Genomic DNA, 19748 nt, shown 5'->3' on the forward strand with positions numbered 1-19748 from the left:
AAGCAGCTTGGTAACCAGGTTTTGCATTTTTCAATTTCAGTAGTTACATGAAGAGATAAATTTTCAAAAAGACTTCAAAAATTTATTACTATACAATAAATTTTATAAGCTAAAAACAATGAAAGAAACATCTTCTGACTGTTTTCCAAAGCTATTTTCTGTTATAAATATTTTTCATTTTGATTGTCATTCTTTTATTTGCCCCAAGGAGGCATTTAAATTAGAGGAATTATTTGACAAGAGAACAAGTCTATGTCATTCTCAGGAGATAGAGTCTAATCTAATCGACATAAGAGGGAAATTTTTAAAGATGATGCAAAATTTCGAGATGATCCAGCTCAGCTGGCCTCTTACATAGATGAGAATGCTGATATCTAAGAGGCCACTACCACTGCTTCAGCAGTGTCTTCTCCACTACCGATTCAGTGTACCTACAATCTGTGACAATGGAAGGTCCACGAAGGCAGAGATTTTTGTCTGCTTTGTTTACTGCTATTTCTCTCACTCCTAAAAAAGCACCTGGCAGATAGTAAGTACTGAATGAATGAACAAAAAAGTATAATTCTAAATCACATGGGGCTAAAACGCATTAAAAATAAACTACGAAACAGGTATAATATATTTCCTCAGGGCTTAAAAAATTGCTGACTCTTTGAATGTCATAAAATTTGGGGTATCAAGAATTTGCAATCAGCATTTTTAAATACTAATTACAAAATGTTAACCACATAAAATACGTCAGGGGTAGGGGAAGATCCTGAAACGAACTCTCTAACAAAGTGTATATGTTTATAAAAATTTCTCTATAGATCAAGACAACAGGATGATATTCTGGCAACTACACTTGCTTTATAGAGTACAACTTTTTTTTTTTGAGGCAAGGTCTCACTGGGTCACCCAGGCTGGAGTGCAGGGGCATGATCTCAGCTCATTGAAGCCTTGACTTCCCAGGCCCAAGCAATCCTCACACCCCAGCCATGCCCGGCTAATCTTTCTATCTTTTTGTAGAGACTGGATATCACCATGTTGCCCAGGTTGGTCTCAAATTCCTGGGCTTGAACGATCCACCTACCTCAGCCTCCCAAAGTGCTGGGATTACAGGCATGTGCCACCATGCCCGGCCCAGTTACAGTATTTTGTATACATATTTATTATGGAAAAATTACAGCCCTGGAAAATAAAAGAGTACAAAGATCTTATTACATGTCTTTAAAGAATCAAAATTTATAAAGACAACTAGAAAATGTAGTTTTAAAACTTTGATTCCAGGATGTATTACCAAAGTAGCTTAAAATACCTCAAACAAACAGCCCAGATACTGAAATTTCTCTAGTGCCAAAGAAACTTACTTGCTTTTAAAGCCAAACAGCTTTTGAAGCAAACGCTCAACAATAACCACAGTTTTAATGCAGTCAATAGGCGACATAACACACGTATCTCAGTCCCCAAAGGGAAATATCAGGTATCATTCTGCAGTTACAAAACACCAACCTTTTTAATCGCATGTAGTTTTCACTGGCAGCTGGTCGGCATTCAGCTCTTTGTACCACTATTCCTTCCAATGACAGCTTATCTTGAATGGGAAAAAAAAAAGTATTCAGAGATAACACTTATCATTTTCAAGACTGTATTTCTAATACACTAAACACAGTAATATGACAATCACATATAATAATAAAAATCAAGAAAAAACAGTTAAGTTTTAGGAATCTCACTGGTCAGAATAGAGAGAAACCTTTTTCTTGGCTTTGTAACAAACTGGGCTCCTGTCAGATTTGTTTATTAGGCTGCTGCAGCGCTTTGCCAGCAACAGCTTTTATACACTTAGCTCCTTCTAAATAAGGTGGCTTAAAAGGGCATAAAATCAAATTAAAGAGTATAAAGGTTATCGTCTTTGACAAAGTAACTTCTGAAAACACAGCTAGTCTAAACCACTAAATCAAAGACCGTGTGTGTGTGTGTGTGCTTGTGTGTGTATGTGCACGAATAAAAATCTCGAGTACCTTGTGACTAGAACAGTCAGCCCAGAAAATACTGTGACACTGGGCAAGTCTACTGTCTGGGTTATACTGTGTACCAGTTCAGCCTACCAGCTGCTCTGACTTCTGTTTTGCTGCAGAATTATAAATCTGGGCATGTCAAAACAGAATCTTTAACTGCTATGAATATTTGTCCAAACAGAAAGGCAATTTCCCCTATCCTTAGTAATTCTTATAGTGACCCTGACATAAAACCTAGGAGAAATCAGAAAAAGGAAAGAAAGGCTAGCATCTATCGTGTGCCTACTGGCCAACAAGCATTGTGGTGTGGTCACTTGACAGACCTTACCTTATTATATAATACACATATAAATGTCTCATAATGGTACCAGCTTTATGATACCCTGGAAATGTATGACTGTGATTAGAAACAGTTAAGGTTCAGTCATATTTCCACAAGAATTCACCTGGGTTTTAAGAAGAGACTCAGGAAATTCCCTGGCTCATGAGTAGTGCATTTATGATTCATCTTTTCAGAGAGAATTACTTCATTCCACTAACATTAGCAAAATGTCTGCTATGCAAAAGGCCCCATCTAGGCATTGAGGAATCAAGATGATTAAGACACAGTACTGTTTTCAAGAAGCATACAGTTCACTGGGGGAGACAAATAAACTGATCAAAATGTAGAATGTATATAGAACCATGCCTACATGATTTACACTAAAAAATATTTTTCTAGTGATCTTTGGATGTCTCCAAAATCTAGGGGACGCTGTACAAACTAATTACGAGCACACTGTATATAATCAATGTATCCAGGGTCCCTTAATGCAACATATGCAACGAATCTCAAGCAGATGCAGAAAAAGCAATGATGAGAAGCATGACTGCCTTATACCAAAATATGGCAGGAAGAAAATAGTTTAAAAGCCATAATTGTTTTATACTAAAGTTTAAATTCTACAAATAATTTCCTCGCATTAATGTCTTTAGTAAAATTAATATTTGAATTTTCTTAAAGCAAAAAGGTTATATTCAAGTTTGGCTCTTACTGAAGCTGAAAGTTCTATCAAGAAAAATTCTTTAGTCGTCACAACAATAGCAAGATTTGGGAAAATCTGATATATCAAATGTCTTAAATGCATGACGAAAGTCCAGTAAAGGAAGACAACTAATCCTTTAAAAAATAAATCTAGGCCAGCCGTGGTGGCTCAGAGCTGTAATCCCAGCACGTTGGAAGGCCGAGGCAGGCGGATCACAAGGTCAGGAGATCAAGACCATCTTGGCCAACATGGTGAAACTCTGTCTCTACTAAAATATAAAAAATTAGCCAGGCATGGTGGCAGGCAGGCATCTGTGGTCCCAGCTACTCAGAAGGCTGAAGCAAGGGAATCGCTTGAACCCGGGAGGCAAAGGTTGCAGTGAGCCAAGATAGTGCCGCCGCACTCCAGCCTGTCAACAGAGCAAGACTCCGTCTCAAAAAACTAAATAATAAATAAAATAAAAAATAAATAAATCTAGATTACTATCTCTGCAAATAATTTAGTCACATATCCATATGTTCATTAATGTTGCAACTAAAAGAGCTACTGATATGGTCTGGCTCTGTGTCTCCAGCCAAATCTCATCTTGAATTACAATCCCCACGTGTCAAGGGAGGGAAGTGACTGGATCATGCGCAGTTTCCCCTATGCTGCTCTGGTGATAATGCGTGATTTTTCACTGGTAGCTTTTTTCTGCGCTCTCACTTCTCCCTCCTGCCACCTTGGTGCCTGCTTCCCCTTTGCTTTCCACCATGAATGTAAGTTTCCTGAGGCCTCCTCAGGTATGCAGAACCATGAGTCAATTAAACCTCTTTCCTTTATAAACTACCCAGTCTCAGGCATTTCTTTATAGCAGTGTGAAAATGGACTAGTATAGCTACCTTTTAATAAGTGAATGCTACCCACTTATTTAGCAGAACCAACTCCAGGTGGACAGGCTGAATTTAATTTTCAGTTAAAGGTTTGTGCTATCAACCTTCTCCATATGACAGCTCAAGGGTAGACATCAGGTCCACAGCAACTGCCCATTTCAACTTGGCCACCACTCTCCTCACTATTCTTCAGTCAAAGTCACTCATATAGAGCAGTAACATTTACTTCCTCAAACCATAATTTTCTATCATACCTTCTTTTCAAACCTAAAATAGCTTTCAAATGCTACTCAAAGTTAACAGAAAAGTCTTCATCAGCAATGAATTTTCCCATCCACTAGATGTTCCTAAGTAACCTGACATCTCTGTTCACTTCCGTTCTCTTCTCTTCTTAAATAAATTTTTAAAAGGCCAGTTTACTCCTGATGCAGCCCCCTAGGCATGATTTGCCTGCTCTCTTTTTAAAGCCTCATAGGAACACATTCTCATATTCTTTCCACTAAACCACACGTCTCGTCTTTTTCAAAATACCGCTTAAGATTTCAAAGGAAAGGTATTAAATTTTATTTTAAAAGTACTTAAAAGCACCCACTTGCATATTACTGCTGTTAATTATAGATCCTATTCATTAATACAGAAACCTTTACTTAAAACTAGTTTGTTGACCCAGTTTAAAAGACCATAAATACTTGAAAAATAATTCATTTTATTCTCATACATGTCTTAACTATTTACTGAGTGCCTACTATGTAAAAGACAATGCAAGAGCACATTGGGAATAACAAATGAAACACAGCTCCTATCCTCAAGGAGCGTAGACTTTCTCAAACGTTCTGTGACATGTATTAGTTAAAAAGTACAGATGTGAATAGCTTGATTTAGCCATTCCACACATACACATATATCAAAACATCAGGCTATATACCATAAATACACACAAATTTTGTCAATTAAAAAATAAATTAAAAAAAACTAAATTTAAATGTTTTTAAAAGGAAAAATGTACAGACCCTCAAAAAACTTCCGTTTGTAAGTTTTAACTGCTGATATCTACCATATTAGAAACTAAAATTAAGACATTTCTAGAGAATGAGAGGGAAAAAATAAAAAAAGCTGTTAGCATTATTATAAAAATGATCTTGACATCATTGATCCCTTGAAAGGTTCTCGGGGACACCTCTGCCCAGGTGTGTTCCCAGACCACATTTCAAGAGCTGCTGGTCTCACAGGATAAGACAGGTATATAAATCATCTTAATACACCAGAAGCACTTTTGATACACCTCTACTTAACTTACCTCTAGATGAACAAAGGCTCTCAATTCCCTGCTATTAAATATAGCGACAGATGCCCACAGCTCACTATACACTAGTGGGTAATAGGTTAATCTCTAGTACTCCCACACACTTCTGCTCAAACTATGCTAGAACTGGTTTATATTAGTTTTAATAATTATGTAATCTGATTATATGTTACAGAAGCCCATTAAATTATGAGTATGGGGGGAGTTTAGGGGGCGTTTCTATGAAAACTATGTAGAATATTTTGGTAAGATGATATAAAGGTAAGTTGTAGTACAATACTGTCAAATTAGGTACCGGTGAGACAACTAGAGACTGGAAGGGAAGCACAGAAGTCTACAAAGAGTCTGCATTTAGACAGTTTCACAGTGTTTGAGTTCTTGCTCCTTTTCAAAGAACCAAAATGGAAAATCTAAACTAAATTATGGGGCTGGGTGTGGTGGCTCATGCCTGTAATCCTAGAAATTTGGGAGGCAGAGGAGGGCAGATCACTTGAGGCCAGGAGTTTGAGACCAGCCCAGGCAACACAGGGAAACCTGGTCTCTACTAAAAATACCGGCCCCCCCAAAAAAAAGAAAAAGAAAAGCTGGGCATGGTGGTGTGTGCCTGTAGTCCTAGCTATCTGGGAGGCTAAGGCATGAGAATTTTTTGAACCTGGTAGGTAGAGGTTGCAATGAGCTGAGATCACACCACTGCACTCCAGCCTGGGCAACAGAGTGAGACTGAAAAACTAAATGATAGATTTAATTTCTGAAAAACAAATAAAGCAGATGATCAGTCAGTATCCTATATTCAAAGCAAAGGCCTTGTTTTACATACACATCAGCAACTAAATGTACATTTATTTTATTTATTTTCTGAGATGATGTCTCACTCTGTCACCCAGGCTGGAGTGCAGTGGTGCATTCTTGCCTCACTGAAACCTCTGTCTCCCAGGTTCAAGCAATTCTCATGCCTCAGTCACCTGAGGTGCTGGGATTACAGGCGTGCGCCACCATGCCCGGCTAATTTTTGTATTTTTTAGTACAGCCGGGGTTTCACCATGGTGACCAGGCAGGTCTTGAACTCCTGACCTCACGTGATCTGCCCACCTCGGCCTCCCAAAGTGCTGGGATTACAGGCGTGAGCCACCATGCCCAGCCAACTAAACATACATTTATAAGTTTTAAGATAAAATGTTTAAGGCAGACAGGAACTGCATATTGACATAATTTTTATGATTTCCCATCTTTTAATGTAACTGACCAATTATTGGTTATTCTACATGTGCTGTAGGATTCTTCTGTCAAGTCGAACAGGTTAAAGGTCATAAAACAGAAACATACAAGAGTACTGGGATTAAACACACACGGATGTGCGCGCGCACACACGCTCAGATTATGTGTAGCTAGAGATCAAAAAGAGTTTTGTTTTTTTTTTCTTTTGAGACAGAGTCTCGCTCTGTCACCCAGGCTGGAGTGCAGTGGTAAGATCTTGGCTCACCGCGACCTCCACCTCCTGGTTCAAGCGATTCTCCTGCCTCTACCTCCTAAGTAGCTCGGATTATAGGTACGCACCACTGTGCCGGGCCAATTTTTGTATTTTTAGTGGAGATGGGGTTTTGCCATGTTGGCCAGGCTGATCTTGAACTCCTGACCTCAGGTGATCCACTCATCTCGGCCTCCCAAAGTGCTAGGATTACAGGTGTGAGCCACTGTGCCAGGCTAAGAAGAGTTTTGAAGAAAAAGCAATGACTGTGCTGGACCTTGAAAAATGGGTAGGATTTAGACTGAGGTGGGTGGGGGTAAGAAGGAAGAGCACTGAAGGTGGTGGGAATGGCCTCTATGTGTGCCTGTGGTTGCTCGCTCTTGTGCTTGAAATGTTCAACAAAGGGGCTCATGCCACAAATTACTAGAAGGACATGGTCTTGCCAGCACTCTGCAGAGAAGCCACACAAACTCATCCTACCAAAGGCTTTGGAATGGCTCAATTCATATCTTTTCCCTGGCCATTTGCTCTTCTTTGGATTCTGGGAAATAGTATGGGATTCTTTCTAAATTCTCCCCTGCACTCCTTTTTTGGCTAGATTGGTTTGTTGACTGGTTTCTACTACTTGCAACTGAAGGAATCTTATTGAGTATGAACACATATCTTTGATGACAGTAATTTATTTATGTATATCCCACCACCTAAAATCAGAAAGAACTCGAGAGAAAATTTTAAAGGTTATGTATATAAAGCACATCCTATAAAAAGAAGTGAAGGCTTCTAGTTATGATTCTGTCACTAAACAGCACTGTTACTTCGGAGAAGTTATTTTACATCTCTGGGCCTCAGCATCTACAATAATGACATTACTAGAATGTCTGAGATCTCTTCTAGGTCTCTTTCACTAAATAAAAATGCTAGCCTTCCTCTCCAACTGGGGATGTTTTAGTATTTCATTAGTGTTCATTTTGCTTGCTCTAGTACTTTCCAAAATACCTAGATATAACTAAATTTTGTTTGAGTAGAAAGAGAACAATCACAAAATGTTAAGAAGCTGCCCAAGGCTTGAAAATATTTAAACTTGTGCTCTACCCTGGATTGTCCTACCCTATAGATGAACTCGGATATACTCTATGTCAAAGAACTGAGGAGAAATGACACTGGCACTTTTTTTTTTTTTTTTTAAGTTAAGGGCATCCCTAGTTTAAACAAGTTAAAGTAATAAGCAAGCAGCAACACTGCTTATTTGCATTGGCATGTAAGTAATGAAATTAGGTATGTTATGAAGTCTTAGGCATCAGGAAGTTACACTCATTCATTTCCACAAGACCTTCTGGATCCAGCTGAATGTGGAGGCATTTAAGAGGACTTCTAGCTCCTGTAAAAACCCAGACCAGAGGACTATGGATCAGCATTTCAGGCTGATCCCCCAGACTGCGAAGTTACTCTCCTGACTCATAATTACATCACATCTGTGTCGACACTCTCTGGGAAAAGACTGAAGAAATAATCTTTTCAAGAAGCATGTACATTTAAAAGGTAAACCATTTTTAATATTCCTAGTGGTCTCCTTTCTTCTCATTTAAAATATGTTCCTAGAAGTTTTTTTGCCTGTGGTTCTCAGGTGAGGTCTACTAATAAAAGGTACTAGCATCTTAACAAACCAGTTAGGCAAACTTTCTATCCCTGTATTATTAAAAAGCTTGTCTTTATTCAAACTTGTGAAGTGATATTCTGATTTCTATTTGATCTTCAGGAATTCTGCTGTGCACAGTGGCTCACGTCTGTAATCCCAACACTCTGGGAGGCTGAGGCAGGAGGACAGCTTGAGCCCAGACTGGGAAACAATAAGACCCAGTCTCCACCAAAAAAAAAAAAAAAAAAAAATCAAAAAGTTAGCCAGGTATAGTGGGGCATGCCTGTGGCCTCAGCTACATGGGAGGCTAAGGCAGGAGGATCACCTGAGCCCAGGGGGTTGAAGCTGCAGTATACTCCAGCCTGGGTGACAGAACAAGACTCTGTATCAAAAAGTAAAATTTAATTTTATAAAAGTTATAAAATAATTTGTTTAGATAATTTTAACATCAAGCAGCCACACTGTTTTGTCTTCCCTCTCTCTCCTATCTCCCTGCAAAATTCTTTCCCTCCTCCCTGTCTGTTAATTTTACTTTCTTGTGATATGGAGGGAAGAGCTCATAGAGCTGCTCAGATACTTCATCAACTATAAGATGCTATCATTTGTAATATCAACCATTATCTTACGTGCCACCAAGACAAAATACTGCCACTAAATTTTGACAAGCTAACGATACTAAGATGTACCTCAGTTATAGAAATGGTAAATACGAAAAAATGTGTGATATGATAGAGTTCTCCATCCCTAATTTACAACTCCTCCCTACTCTGTAAGAAACCACATTTGCTCCCTTGAGCTATCATCTCCCTTGAGCCATCACATTCTGTTCTCCTGTTCAGGTCCTCTTCTCTCTCCTCCACACCACCTCATCACAGAAGACACGAGGGGACGTTAAGTGATGAGAAAAACAGAAGGAACAGTGGCAGGCACTAGCATATGGGAACAGAGACCCTCTTTAGTCACTTACTTCCTAACTGTAGTACCTTTAAAAGAGTTTTCAAACTTATGCCCCTCATTTTGAGATTGTAGGTAATGGTTATTAGCTTAAAATATCTTCTTCCCAAAGAGAAAGTAAAATTGCATTTTGCCAAATAGCACTATAAAAATGAGTTCTGTACAATATTATAATTTTAATGTTCATTTGATGGCTTATATAAGTGCTATGCTCATCTGGTTACAATAGAATTTTCCAGTAAAGAATAATGCACAGGTTATATTAAAAAAAAAAAAAAAAACTTCATTTTAAAAAACTTAAGGTATGACTTCTGCTTACAAAATTACAAAACACAGGTTTCCCTGAAATATTCATTTTCCAAAGTACATGTAAAACATGAATTACTATAATTTATAAATTGTCAAGATTATCTCTGTAGTGAAAATCAAAGAAATGTGGAATGGAATTTCACCTGAACTTCTGAGGTAGTCTGTTGTCTTTATTTGCGCTCCTTTTGACACACGGTGCCTTATTTTTTTCTATACTCCTCAAATGAGGCTAAAACATTTGCCAATGTAGGCAATTTTCCTGGGCTTCCTTGAAGACACAGTTCAACACTGCAAAATATTTACAGCTGTATTCTTTGGACTGCAATGACATGTTCACATGACTTTCTGGCCAGAGGTTATGTCCTGTTAGTCCTAGGAAGGTTCAAGGACTCTGTACAGTTTGTGAGATGCTGTGGTCAATTAGTTACATAAAGTGGCTGCCATAGTACTTTTGTTAGTATAATACCAGTACTAGACAACACTTAGAGCAGATAAATTTTATATTTCGAAACAGAACTAAAATTTGGACATTCAAAAATAATTACATTAACATGGGAAAGTCCTTGATTCTTAAAATACATCAATCATTAGACAGTGTAATTTTTATTTTTAACACACAAAAGAAGCCAACATAAAATATTCATACCTCGAATGTTTCTTATATTCAATGCTATTGACAAGAGGAGATGAAGCAAGTACATGTTAAAAAAAAAAAAAAGAAACTCAGCTTGTGAAAGGCAGAGAAAGGTCAAAACACAGATCAATAAACAAACAAAAAATGTGGGCAAGTCCAAGGCAGAGATAGTGTCAGGTTTAAGTAAAAAATTGACAGCAGTTTCTCTAGCTTTTACTTTCTAAGGTAATGGGAAAGAAATTCTTCTAAAAGACAAGCAGAGAAGCATGCAGCTGACAACAACCAAGATTTGATAGAAGGGGAGAATGTGGAGACAGAAGATTCCTGTTCTTCTCAAAGGCAGCTTCTAAGACCATCCCTTTTCCTTGAAGAGTGTTTGAATTTTATAGAGGAGTGACCTGTTAAGTCTAGCAGAATTATCGTACTTTTTGTATCTTCCAATCGGGAGAGAGAACCTCCTGGTAAGGTTCCACTTCCTTCCATGGCATGGGAATATCTCTGGCATATAAATGGAGCAAGTGTATATATTACAATGATGTCCTGCATCAATTGCGGGATGACAAAGACCTCATTTCCCAAAAGGAATTGGTAGAAAAGATGGGAATTCCTGCTGGAATGAGTTCTGCCTTATGCAGACGGTAGGACATTAGCATTACCTCATAGGGGAAGGTTCTGCCAGAATTTAGTCAGGCACTGGACCCAATTAACTATAGGATATACTCATACTAAGGACCAGTTTAAATTCTCAAAGTTGGTTATGTATGATTAAAGATGTCTAAGACAGAGGTGATCTAACTCTAATAAAGAGTTAAGGTACGGAGTAGGAAACAGGACCCCAATCTTTCAAAATGTTATATGTTTTTGCCTGCAAAGGCAGATAAAATCTTCAAATCTAGTGGCCAAGTGGATCCAGGTAAGCTAATCTGTGACATGTGTGGTTTAAACCCTTCTGCTGAAACCACTACATTGAGCAGTTCCAGTTTGTATCTGCAATGAGGCAGAGAAACATAGTCCCATGATCCAGGGATGTCTCCCTTGGTACAGGTACTGAAACACCATTTTTATGGTTTTAGGGCTGTGGAGACCTTACTGACACTACCTCGGATAAGCAACACCCACTCCCCACCCTCTAGCAAGTAAATATAAATTTAGAATAGCCTAAAAAGAGATAATCTGGCTTTCTCCTAAGGGGCATGTGTACCACCACAGGCAGCAATGATCAATGAACTCCTATAATTTTCATGAATTGCTGTCATCTTGCTTTGTTGGCGGTAATATGGAGTAACAGGGATACAGTGGGGCCTACTGGGTGCCATTTTTATTTTTTATTTTTATTTTTTGAGACAGGGTCTTACTGTGTTGCCCAGACTGGAAGTGCAGTGGCACTATCTCGACTCACTGCAACCTACACCTCCCGGGCTCAGGCAAGTCTCCTGCCTCAGCCTCCCAAGTAGCTGGGACTACAGACATACACCAACACACCCCAGTTAATTTTTTTTTTTTTTAATTTTTGGTAGACAAGGGATTTCCCTATATTGGCCAGGCTGGTCTCAAACTCCTGGTCTCAAGTGATCCACCCCCTCAGCCTCCCAAAGTGCTGGGATTAGAGGCGTGAGCCAACATGCCCAGCCTACATTTTTCTTCCTTAAGTCTGCAAGTTGGGCCAAAGAGGACACGAAAGTCCTATGGATTTGTATCAGCCAGGCACTAAGACAAGGCTTCAGTTACACTGCTGTTGCCAGGCCATGGGTGGCAAAGAAATCACACGTCAACTTGGCAGAAGCCGAGAACACCAAAGAGTGAAGTCTAGAGTGAGAAAAAGCAATCAAGGAGAAGAGGCACAAGATGGAATGGTTTAGTGTCTGTTCAGGCAAGCCTGCAGAAACGAGCACTCATCAGTGGTTTTGAAAACCTGGCAGCAGAAATCAGAAGTGAGTGAGTTAGGAAGTGTAAGGGGGCCCTGGAGTGATGACTGAAGGTCAGCAGTCCCATTTCCAGCTGTCCTGCCTCACTCCTGCCCTCTCATCACCCCATGGAAGCCCATCCTCCAACAGGAACAGCACTGGGGCTTCCCATGAAGGCATCTATAGACAGGCCAAACAGGGTGTCAGGAAGCAGGCCCAGAGTACATAGTATCTATCCACATCACTTTATTTAAACAAGCAAGAACATGCTAGCACAGTCTCCCATTACTATACTACAGTTATGTTGTACTAATTCTGGTACCCTATAAAGCTCAAAAAAAGAGGACTAAACCTATAAATGAAATTGTTATGCCTTTTTGATTTTGCTATTATATAATGCTACTCATGTGCAGTGACTATTTGTAATGGTAAGACAAGAAAATAAACTTCCAAAGTTGTATCCCTTCTCCCTCAAAATCTATTCAGTATTTCTTAAAAACTTGTATTGACAGAAACGACTTAATCTAAAAAAGCAAAATCAAGACAAACATGAGACTGTCAGAATATAAGGGTAAGTCTTATTAAGTGCTGCAGGACTGAAAGGAAGTTTTAGTCAAAATGTTGGCTTTGTTGTAAAGTCCTAGATAAAATACTAACAATTCTCTGGAATGCAATTTTATCTTTGGTGAAACGAGGAAGTTGAATTTCATAGTCTCTAAGTAAAAACACAGCTCTAAAAACATTATGCCTTAGTTTTCTAGTTCAATTTCAATGAACTTTTGATCTCAATAATGCATGAAAGTTAACTTCAAGATCACTATAAGAATATAATTTTTTATACGTGAAAATCTAATATTGTTTAAAGAAAATAAGACGCAAGCATTTTAGAAGAATCTCTTCCAATATTTCTATGTCAACATACAGTTAAGTAATTTTAAAATACTTTTAATGCAAGAGAAATATAAACCAAAGTCTAACTTTTAACAGTGTGGCCCAGGGCAGTGGCTCATGCCTGTAATCCCAGCACTCAGGGAGGCTGAGATGGGCAGATGACCTGAATCCAGGAGTTTGAGACCAGTCTGGGCAACATGGCAAAAACTTGTCTCTACAAAAATAAAAATAAAAAATTGACACAAAAACAAAAAACAATGTAGTTTCCCAGAATAATTTAGCAGATAGGCCAAATAATAGTGTACTGGGGACAATGTTTACATTCCTTATCACTGAGCCTTTAAATGCTAGAAGTGACAGTTCAGAACCCTAAATTGCTTTGGAAGGGAAGTTATAGGGGAAAGAGGAAAAAGATCTGGGAAGTGGAGGGTGACATCATTCACACTGTTCCAGCTCCCAAGTTGAAAAACAAGGTTAGGCTTTGGTGGTTTCTTTTGCCCACTGTGAAACAAACAAACAAACTAACTTACCCATGACACTATTTTGTAGTAGGTATTCTGAATCTATATCTTTCTCCTATCTTCCTAGGCATATATATGCATGCACATACACAGTTACAGTATTTTCTATAATTGTCCAAGTCTTTGTTCAGCACAAAAGCAGGCTCCAAGTGAAACAAGTTCATGAATTTTCCACAGAAAATCTTAACCAAAAAAAGTAAGAGATTACTGTAAAGCCTGTCTATTTGATTTTTTTACTTTTAGGTTAAATAAAATAATAATAAAAAATAAAAAAAATTTCTTAACATCCTTTAACAAAGATCTCCAAATCAGAATCACATGCAAATCCAATTAAAATCAAGTACAGTGTCACAAGTAGCAGGTTAAGTATTCTTATTTGTGTCTCAAAAATGACTACACCACTGTGAAATGTGTGACTTTTTCCGGGAAAGAAAATTGTACACACCTAGAATTTTCACCTTATGTTTACTTTAAAAAGGTGACACTAAATCAATATACATTATTTTCCAAAAGATGACAATATTATTCAATATTAAGCCTACCTGATTAAAAAATAACTCAGGCATTTAGAAATAGCTAAACATTCACATTTGGATGAAGAATTAAATATTTGGATCTGCTTAACTGACAAGAGGAAATTCAATTTATTCTGAGTAACTCTTATTACTTCAAAGGATAGACATGAAAATCCTTTCACAACAAATCCCTTCCCCGATACAGTTAAATGCAAATTCTCTTTTCCGTCTTACTCCAGAAAGCTCCTGCATACATAGGCTGATACGCCACCTACTGCAAAACCGAGCTGACAGCGCAGGCGATGCTGCCAGCGTTTCCATTCCATCACCAGGCTGGGGCTGAATAAAGGCGTGCTTGTGTGATAGTGTTTCTTTTTAAAAAATCTCAAAGCCAAGAAGAACAAGCTGAAATAGCATCTTCAAAACATGGAGCGTAAAATAAACAGAAGAGAAAAAGAAAAAGAGTACGAAGGGAAACACAACAGCCTGGAAGATACTGATCAAGGAAAGAACTGCAAATCTACACTGATGACCCTCAACGTTGGTGGATATTTATACATTACTCAAAAACAAACGCTGACCAAGTACCCAGACACTTTCCTTGAAGGTATAGTAAATGGAAAAATCCTCTGCCCGTTTGATGCTGATGGTCATTATTTCATAGACAGGGATGGGCTCCTCTTCAGGCATGTCCTAAACTTCCTACGAAATGGAGAACTTCTATTGCCAGAAGGGTTTCGAGAAAATCAACTTCTTGCACAAGAAGCAGAATTCTTTCAGCTCAAGGGACTGGCAGAGGAAGTGAAATCCAGGTGGGAGAAAGAACAGCTAACACCCAGAGAGACTACTTTCTTGGAAATAACAGATAACCACGATCGTTCACAAGGACTGAGAATCTTCTGTAATGCTCCTGATTTCATATCAAAAATAAAGTCTCGCATTGTTCTGGTGTCCAAAAGCAGGCTGGATGGATTTCCAGAGGAGTTTTCAATATCGTCAAATATCATCCAATTTAAATACTTCATAAAGTCTGAAAATGGCACTCGACTTGTACTAAAGGAAGACAACACCTTTGTCTGTACCTTGGAAACTCTTAAGTTTGAGGCTATCATGATGGCTTTAAAGTGTGGCTTTAGACTGCTGACCAGCCTGGATTGTTCCAAAGGGTCAATTGTTCACAGCGATGCACTTCATTTTATCAAGTAATTACCTGTGTCACGAACAAAGACAACAAGCATGCAGCCAGCAAGCTTCGGAAAACCACAGCATCAAAGGCATCCCAAATAACATGCCCAGCTAGCTCTATACTACAGAGCCCTGCTACTAATCAATTACTGTGAGCTAACGGTATGTAAATTCTATCGCTAAAGATGTCCTTCCTCTGGGGTGTTCCTGCTGATCAGACTCTTCCACCTAAAATGAAAACAGTAACCTTCATACACTGTAAATAAAGACTGAATGCTTTTGCTATTTATTTGTCCTTAAGCTGTCTTTCAATCAGATTGTCTTGGGTATTTGCACAAAAAACAAAGCATGTACATTATCTATCGTTCATTTCAGTAACTGGTAATAAAATATTTTAAGGGGCTATTAAGATTTAAAATCCTTTCTACTATGGCAAAAATCTACAGAGAAACTGAACTGGTAAAATTAACCACCTGGAGCAAAACAGATGTGCAGATCTAACTAAAACAGAGCTATAGTGAAGCCAAATGAGATTGTAAGAAGACATTAAAGCTATTGATTTGATTTTTCCATAGCAGGCACCAAAAGCTTATATTCACAGTTCCTGTGTTTCATACTAGACTTATAGCTGAATTGGTATTTTGCTGAAAATTCCTAGAAAACTGCTTGATGACAATAAAAAGTAAATAAAAGCACTGCTACCTTCTTTGATTGTATTAATGATTATAATAAAAAGTTACATGTCACTTTAAAAGCAAACAGTACCACTTGATGATTTTGCACAAAATTATGCATTGATGTAGTCAACCGGCAGAATACAGTAACCCTGGCTGGTCCTGGAAGTGACAAAACCCAGCAAATTCAATTCTTTGCAGGCTGAGTTCCCACAAAGCATGGATAACTTGGTCTCAATAGAGTATGTGTTATTAGAATAATAAAGGAGTTCATTTTCAGAATCACTCTAAGTGTTCATTTTTCAAGCTCAAAAATATTAAATGAACATCACTAAACATTATTCTTATGAAAGAACTTTGACTGTTTTCAATACCTTTTTGGATGCTAAATCTCAGACTCAATGAGTTAACATTACTTCATGCCAAACAAAAAGTTATTTTAAAAATTACGTTTTATGTATGGCCGTTTCAATGAAGTAATCTACAAACTTAACTCTAAATGACTGTATTTTCCCCCTGCAAAGGACAGCTAAATCATTTCAACTGTTCTTTAACTTCTAAGAACAAAATATACTTAAATTTGCTCCTTTAAAATTAAACCATTAAATCTGATAACTAAATCTTAACTTTAATAAATCTCAAGAAGACGTCTGAAAATCTTGACTGAGGTTACATAAATTAGCATATATGCCAAAAGTTTGATTACTCATAAAAACTTAGAATAAGTAAAGCTAATATTCATTTCCAGAACTACAACTGACTTCTAGTTATAACATCTAACGTAATGTAAAACCTGGCTGTATATACTAAAAGAAACCTTTTAAAATCTGTTCTACAAAAAAATTCTTCAAAAATCACATTTAAAAACCAAATTTCACATCAGCTACACAATGTTTTTATGTACACTAAGAAAAACAGATTTCTAGTAAAACATTCTTTTACATAGTTTAAAACAGCTTAATCAAGACTGAACAAACTATAAAAACAGGAAAAGAATTGTAAAATTTATTTGAATAGCGACTATAATTGAACTATTTATATGCTTCTCCAACTTAAGAGTTGACTTTTCCTTGGCATTTGGACTTTGGCAATGAAAAAAAGGTAGTGATTTACTGTCAGAGCAAGATTTTCTCTAACAAGATTTCATTACAGATAATAAAAATAACCCTGACATATCTTTTTACAGGAGATATAGCTGAAGAGATCTCCTGAGAAGCATTACAAGTAAGGTTTTTCATCAAATCAAAAGAGGAAAATGTAACTATTTTAACAAAGCTATTATTGATAGAAACTATTAAAAATATCAGATTCATTTTTAAGTAGCATCTTTTAGAACTTGTATCTGGACACATTTAATTCCTCCTCACACTTCTAATAAATCACAATGTTCTAAAACAATTTAGTAATCTAGAAGGAAATCTGACTAGACTGACCACCCTTATAACTTTTTATAAATGTACCTTTTAAAATTCCAAATTACTTGTACTTGGATTTACATATTCAAGTGCCTAAATATTGTGCTCTAAGTATATAGAAAATATCTATATTTTAATGTATTTTCTAAATATATTTAGAAATACTTTCCATTCAAGAAACTCAAGAAATCACACAAAATGTCAATTATAAGTCAGAGTGAAGCTCTCAGAGTATTTCTTTTCCCAGTCACTGAAAAATTTATTTCTCAAATTTTTTCTCATAAATGCTGTTCCAAAAAACAAATCACAAAGTGACTATCTTTCTCAAAAGAAAGGTAATAAAAAAGTAGGTTACTATAGTTGCCATGAGCCAAACATATATTCCCTTATATTTGGAATTACCCCATGCAGTGACTCTAGTACCATCCTTAAAATGTGACAAGATTATGGTTTTTACTATACTTTCAAAATGTATATATGGTGGTATACACAACAAATGAAACATGAGACTTCAAATAATTCAAAGAAGATGACTACCATGCCAGACTGAAGATGATGTTACTGAGTCAGCTTATTCAGTTTTTTTTTTTTTTTTTAAGAAAATTACTTGTATTTCAATTAGCCACAAATGGTGGCATACACTTGTAATCCCAGCTACTCGGGAGGCTGAGGCAAAAGGATTGCTTAAACTGAGAGGTGGAGGTTGTGGTGAGCCGAGATCACACCACTGCACTCCAGCCTAGGTGACAGAGCGAGATTCCGTCTCAAAAAACAAAACCAAAAACAAAACCAACAAAAAAATCCACAAAATTTATACTTCAAACGCTACTTACTTTTAGGGTGATAATAAAAGCTAACATTTATTGAGCATTTTACTATATGCCAGATACCATGTTATAAACATACATTCTCTCAATTAAACCTTAAACAATTCTAAGAAAGGTATTAATTATTCTTCCCTTTTTATTGATGAAGAAATGGAGACTTAGAGAGTTAAGTAATCTGCCCAAGATTACATAGTTATAAAGAGGTGGAACCAAGATTTGAAGCCCAGGTATACCAGTACCAGAGCCAACAGAAACCGTGTCTGATTTTGCAAGCCATTTATATCCCTAACACCTAGAACGTGGCAGAAAACAGGCATTCACAAGGTAGGTGTTGAATACAGAACACCAAAATATAGGTTTGCCTCACTTGATACAATCTTACAATGCAAGTATTCCTAAAACGTTGAGTGAAAAACTGAATTTTAGAAAAGTAATATTTTTAACGTCATGTCATTTAAAAAACAGGTGAATCATACGTCTATTGGCTGCATAAATGTCTTCTTTTGAGAAGTGTGTTCACATCCTTTGCCCACTTTTTTATGGGGATTTTCTTGTAGATTTAAGTTCTTTCTAGATTCTGGATATTAGCCCTTTGTCAGAGGGATAGATTGCAAAAATTTCCTCCCATTCTGTAGGTTGCCTGTTCACTCTGATGGTAGTTTCTTTTGCTGTGCAGAAGCTCTTTAATTAGATCCCATTTGTCTATTTTGGCTTTTGTTGCCATTGCTTTTGGTGTTTTAGTCATTGAAGTCTTTGCCCATGCCTATGTCCTGAATGGCATTGCCTATGGCATAATTTTAAAGTATAAAATTGAGGAAGTCTACTAATTCTTAATTTGCAACCCATTGATTTTTGATTGCAAATCAAAACCACCATGGCCTTTGCCCACGCCTATGTCCTGAATGGTATTGCAAATCAAAACCACCATGGCCTGGCCGGGCGCGGTGGCTCAAGCCTGTAATCCCAGCACGTTGGGAGGCCGAGACGGGTGGATCACGAGGTCAGGAGATCGAGATCATCCTGGCTAACACAGTGAAACCCCGTCTCTACTAAAAAAAAAAAATACAAAAAACTAGCCAGGCGAGGTGGCGGGCGCCTGTAGTCCCAGCTACTTGGGAGGCTGAGGCAGGAGAATGGCGTAAACCCGGGAGGCGGAGCTTGCAGTGAGCTGAGATCCGGCCACTGCACTCCAGCCTGGGCGACAGAGCAAGACTCTGTCTCAACCAAAAAAAAAAAAAAAAAAAACCACCATGGCCTTTGCCCATGCCTATGTCCTGAATGGTATTGCCTATGGTATTACCATTTGCAATACCACCCTGAATGGTACTGCAAATCAAAACCACAATGAGATATACCATCTCATGCCCGTTAGAATGGCGATCATTAAAAAGTCAGGAAGCAACAGATGCTGGAGAGGATGTGAAGAAACAGGAACACTTTTACACTGTTGGAGGGAGTGTAAATTAGTTCAACCATTGTAGAAGACAGGGTGGTAATTTCTCAAGGATCTAGAACTAGAAATATCATTTGACCCAGCGATCCCATTACTGGGTATGTACCCAAATGATTATAAATTATGCTGCTATAAAGACACACGAACATGTATGTTCATTGCGGC

General features: G+C 37.6%; 2 protein-coding genes across 2 annotated transcripts in view; one reads left to right on the forward strand and one right to left on the reverse strand.

Annotated features, from left to right (window-relative positions):
* The window catches only part of GTF2F2 (general transcription factor IIF subunit 2), a 172897-nt gene that overhangs the window by 80510 nt on the left and 72639 nt on the right, over positions 1 to 19748 (reverse strand). Inside the window, exon 5 of the mRNA XM_033176976.1 lies at positions 1492 to 1573. Within this exon, the coding sequence (XP_033032867.1) occupies positions 1492 to 1573 (82 nt within the window). The remainder of the gene's footprint in view (positions 1 to 1491; positions 1574 to 19748) is intronic.
* On the forward strand, positions 7430 to 16170 carry KCTD4 (potassium channel tetramerization domain containing 4). Its single transcript, XM_033176973.1, has 2 exons — positions 7430 to 8204; positions 14269 to 16170. The coding sequence occupies exon 2, from the start codon at positions 14456 to 14458 to the stop codon at positions 15233 to 15235; it is 780 nt and encodes a 259-aa protein (XP_033032864.1). The 5' UTR covers positions 7430 to 8204; positions 14269 to 14455; the 3' UTR covers positions 15236 to 16170.

The sequence above is a fragment of the Trachypithecus francoisi genome, unplaced genomic scaffold (assembly GCF_009764315.1).
Source record: "Trachypithecus francoisi isolate TF-2019V2 unplaced genomic scaffold, Tfra_2.0 Lachesis_group18, whole genome shotgun sequence".
Lineage (NCBI taxonomy): Eukaryota > Metazoa > Chordata > Mammalia > Primates > Cercopithecidae > Trachypithecus > Trachypithecus francoisi.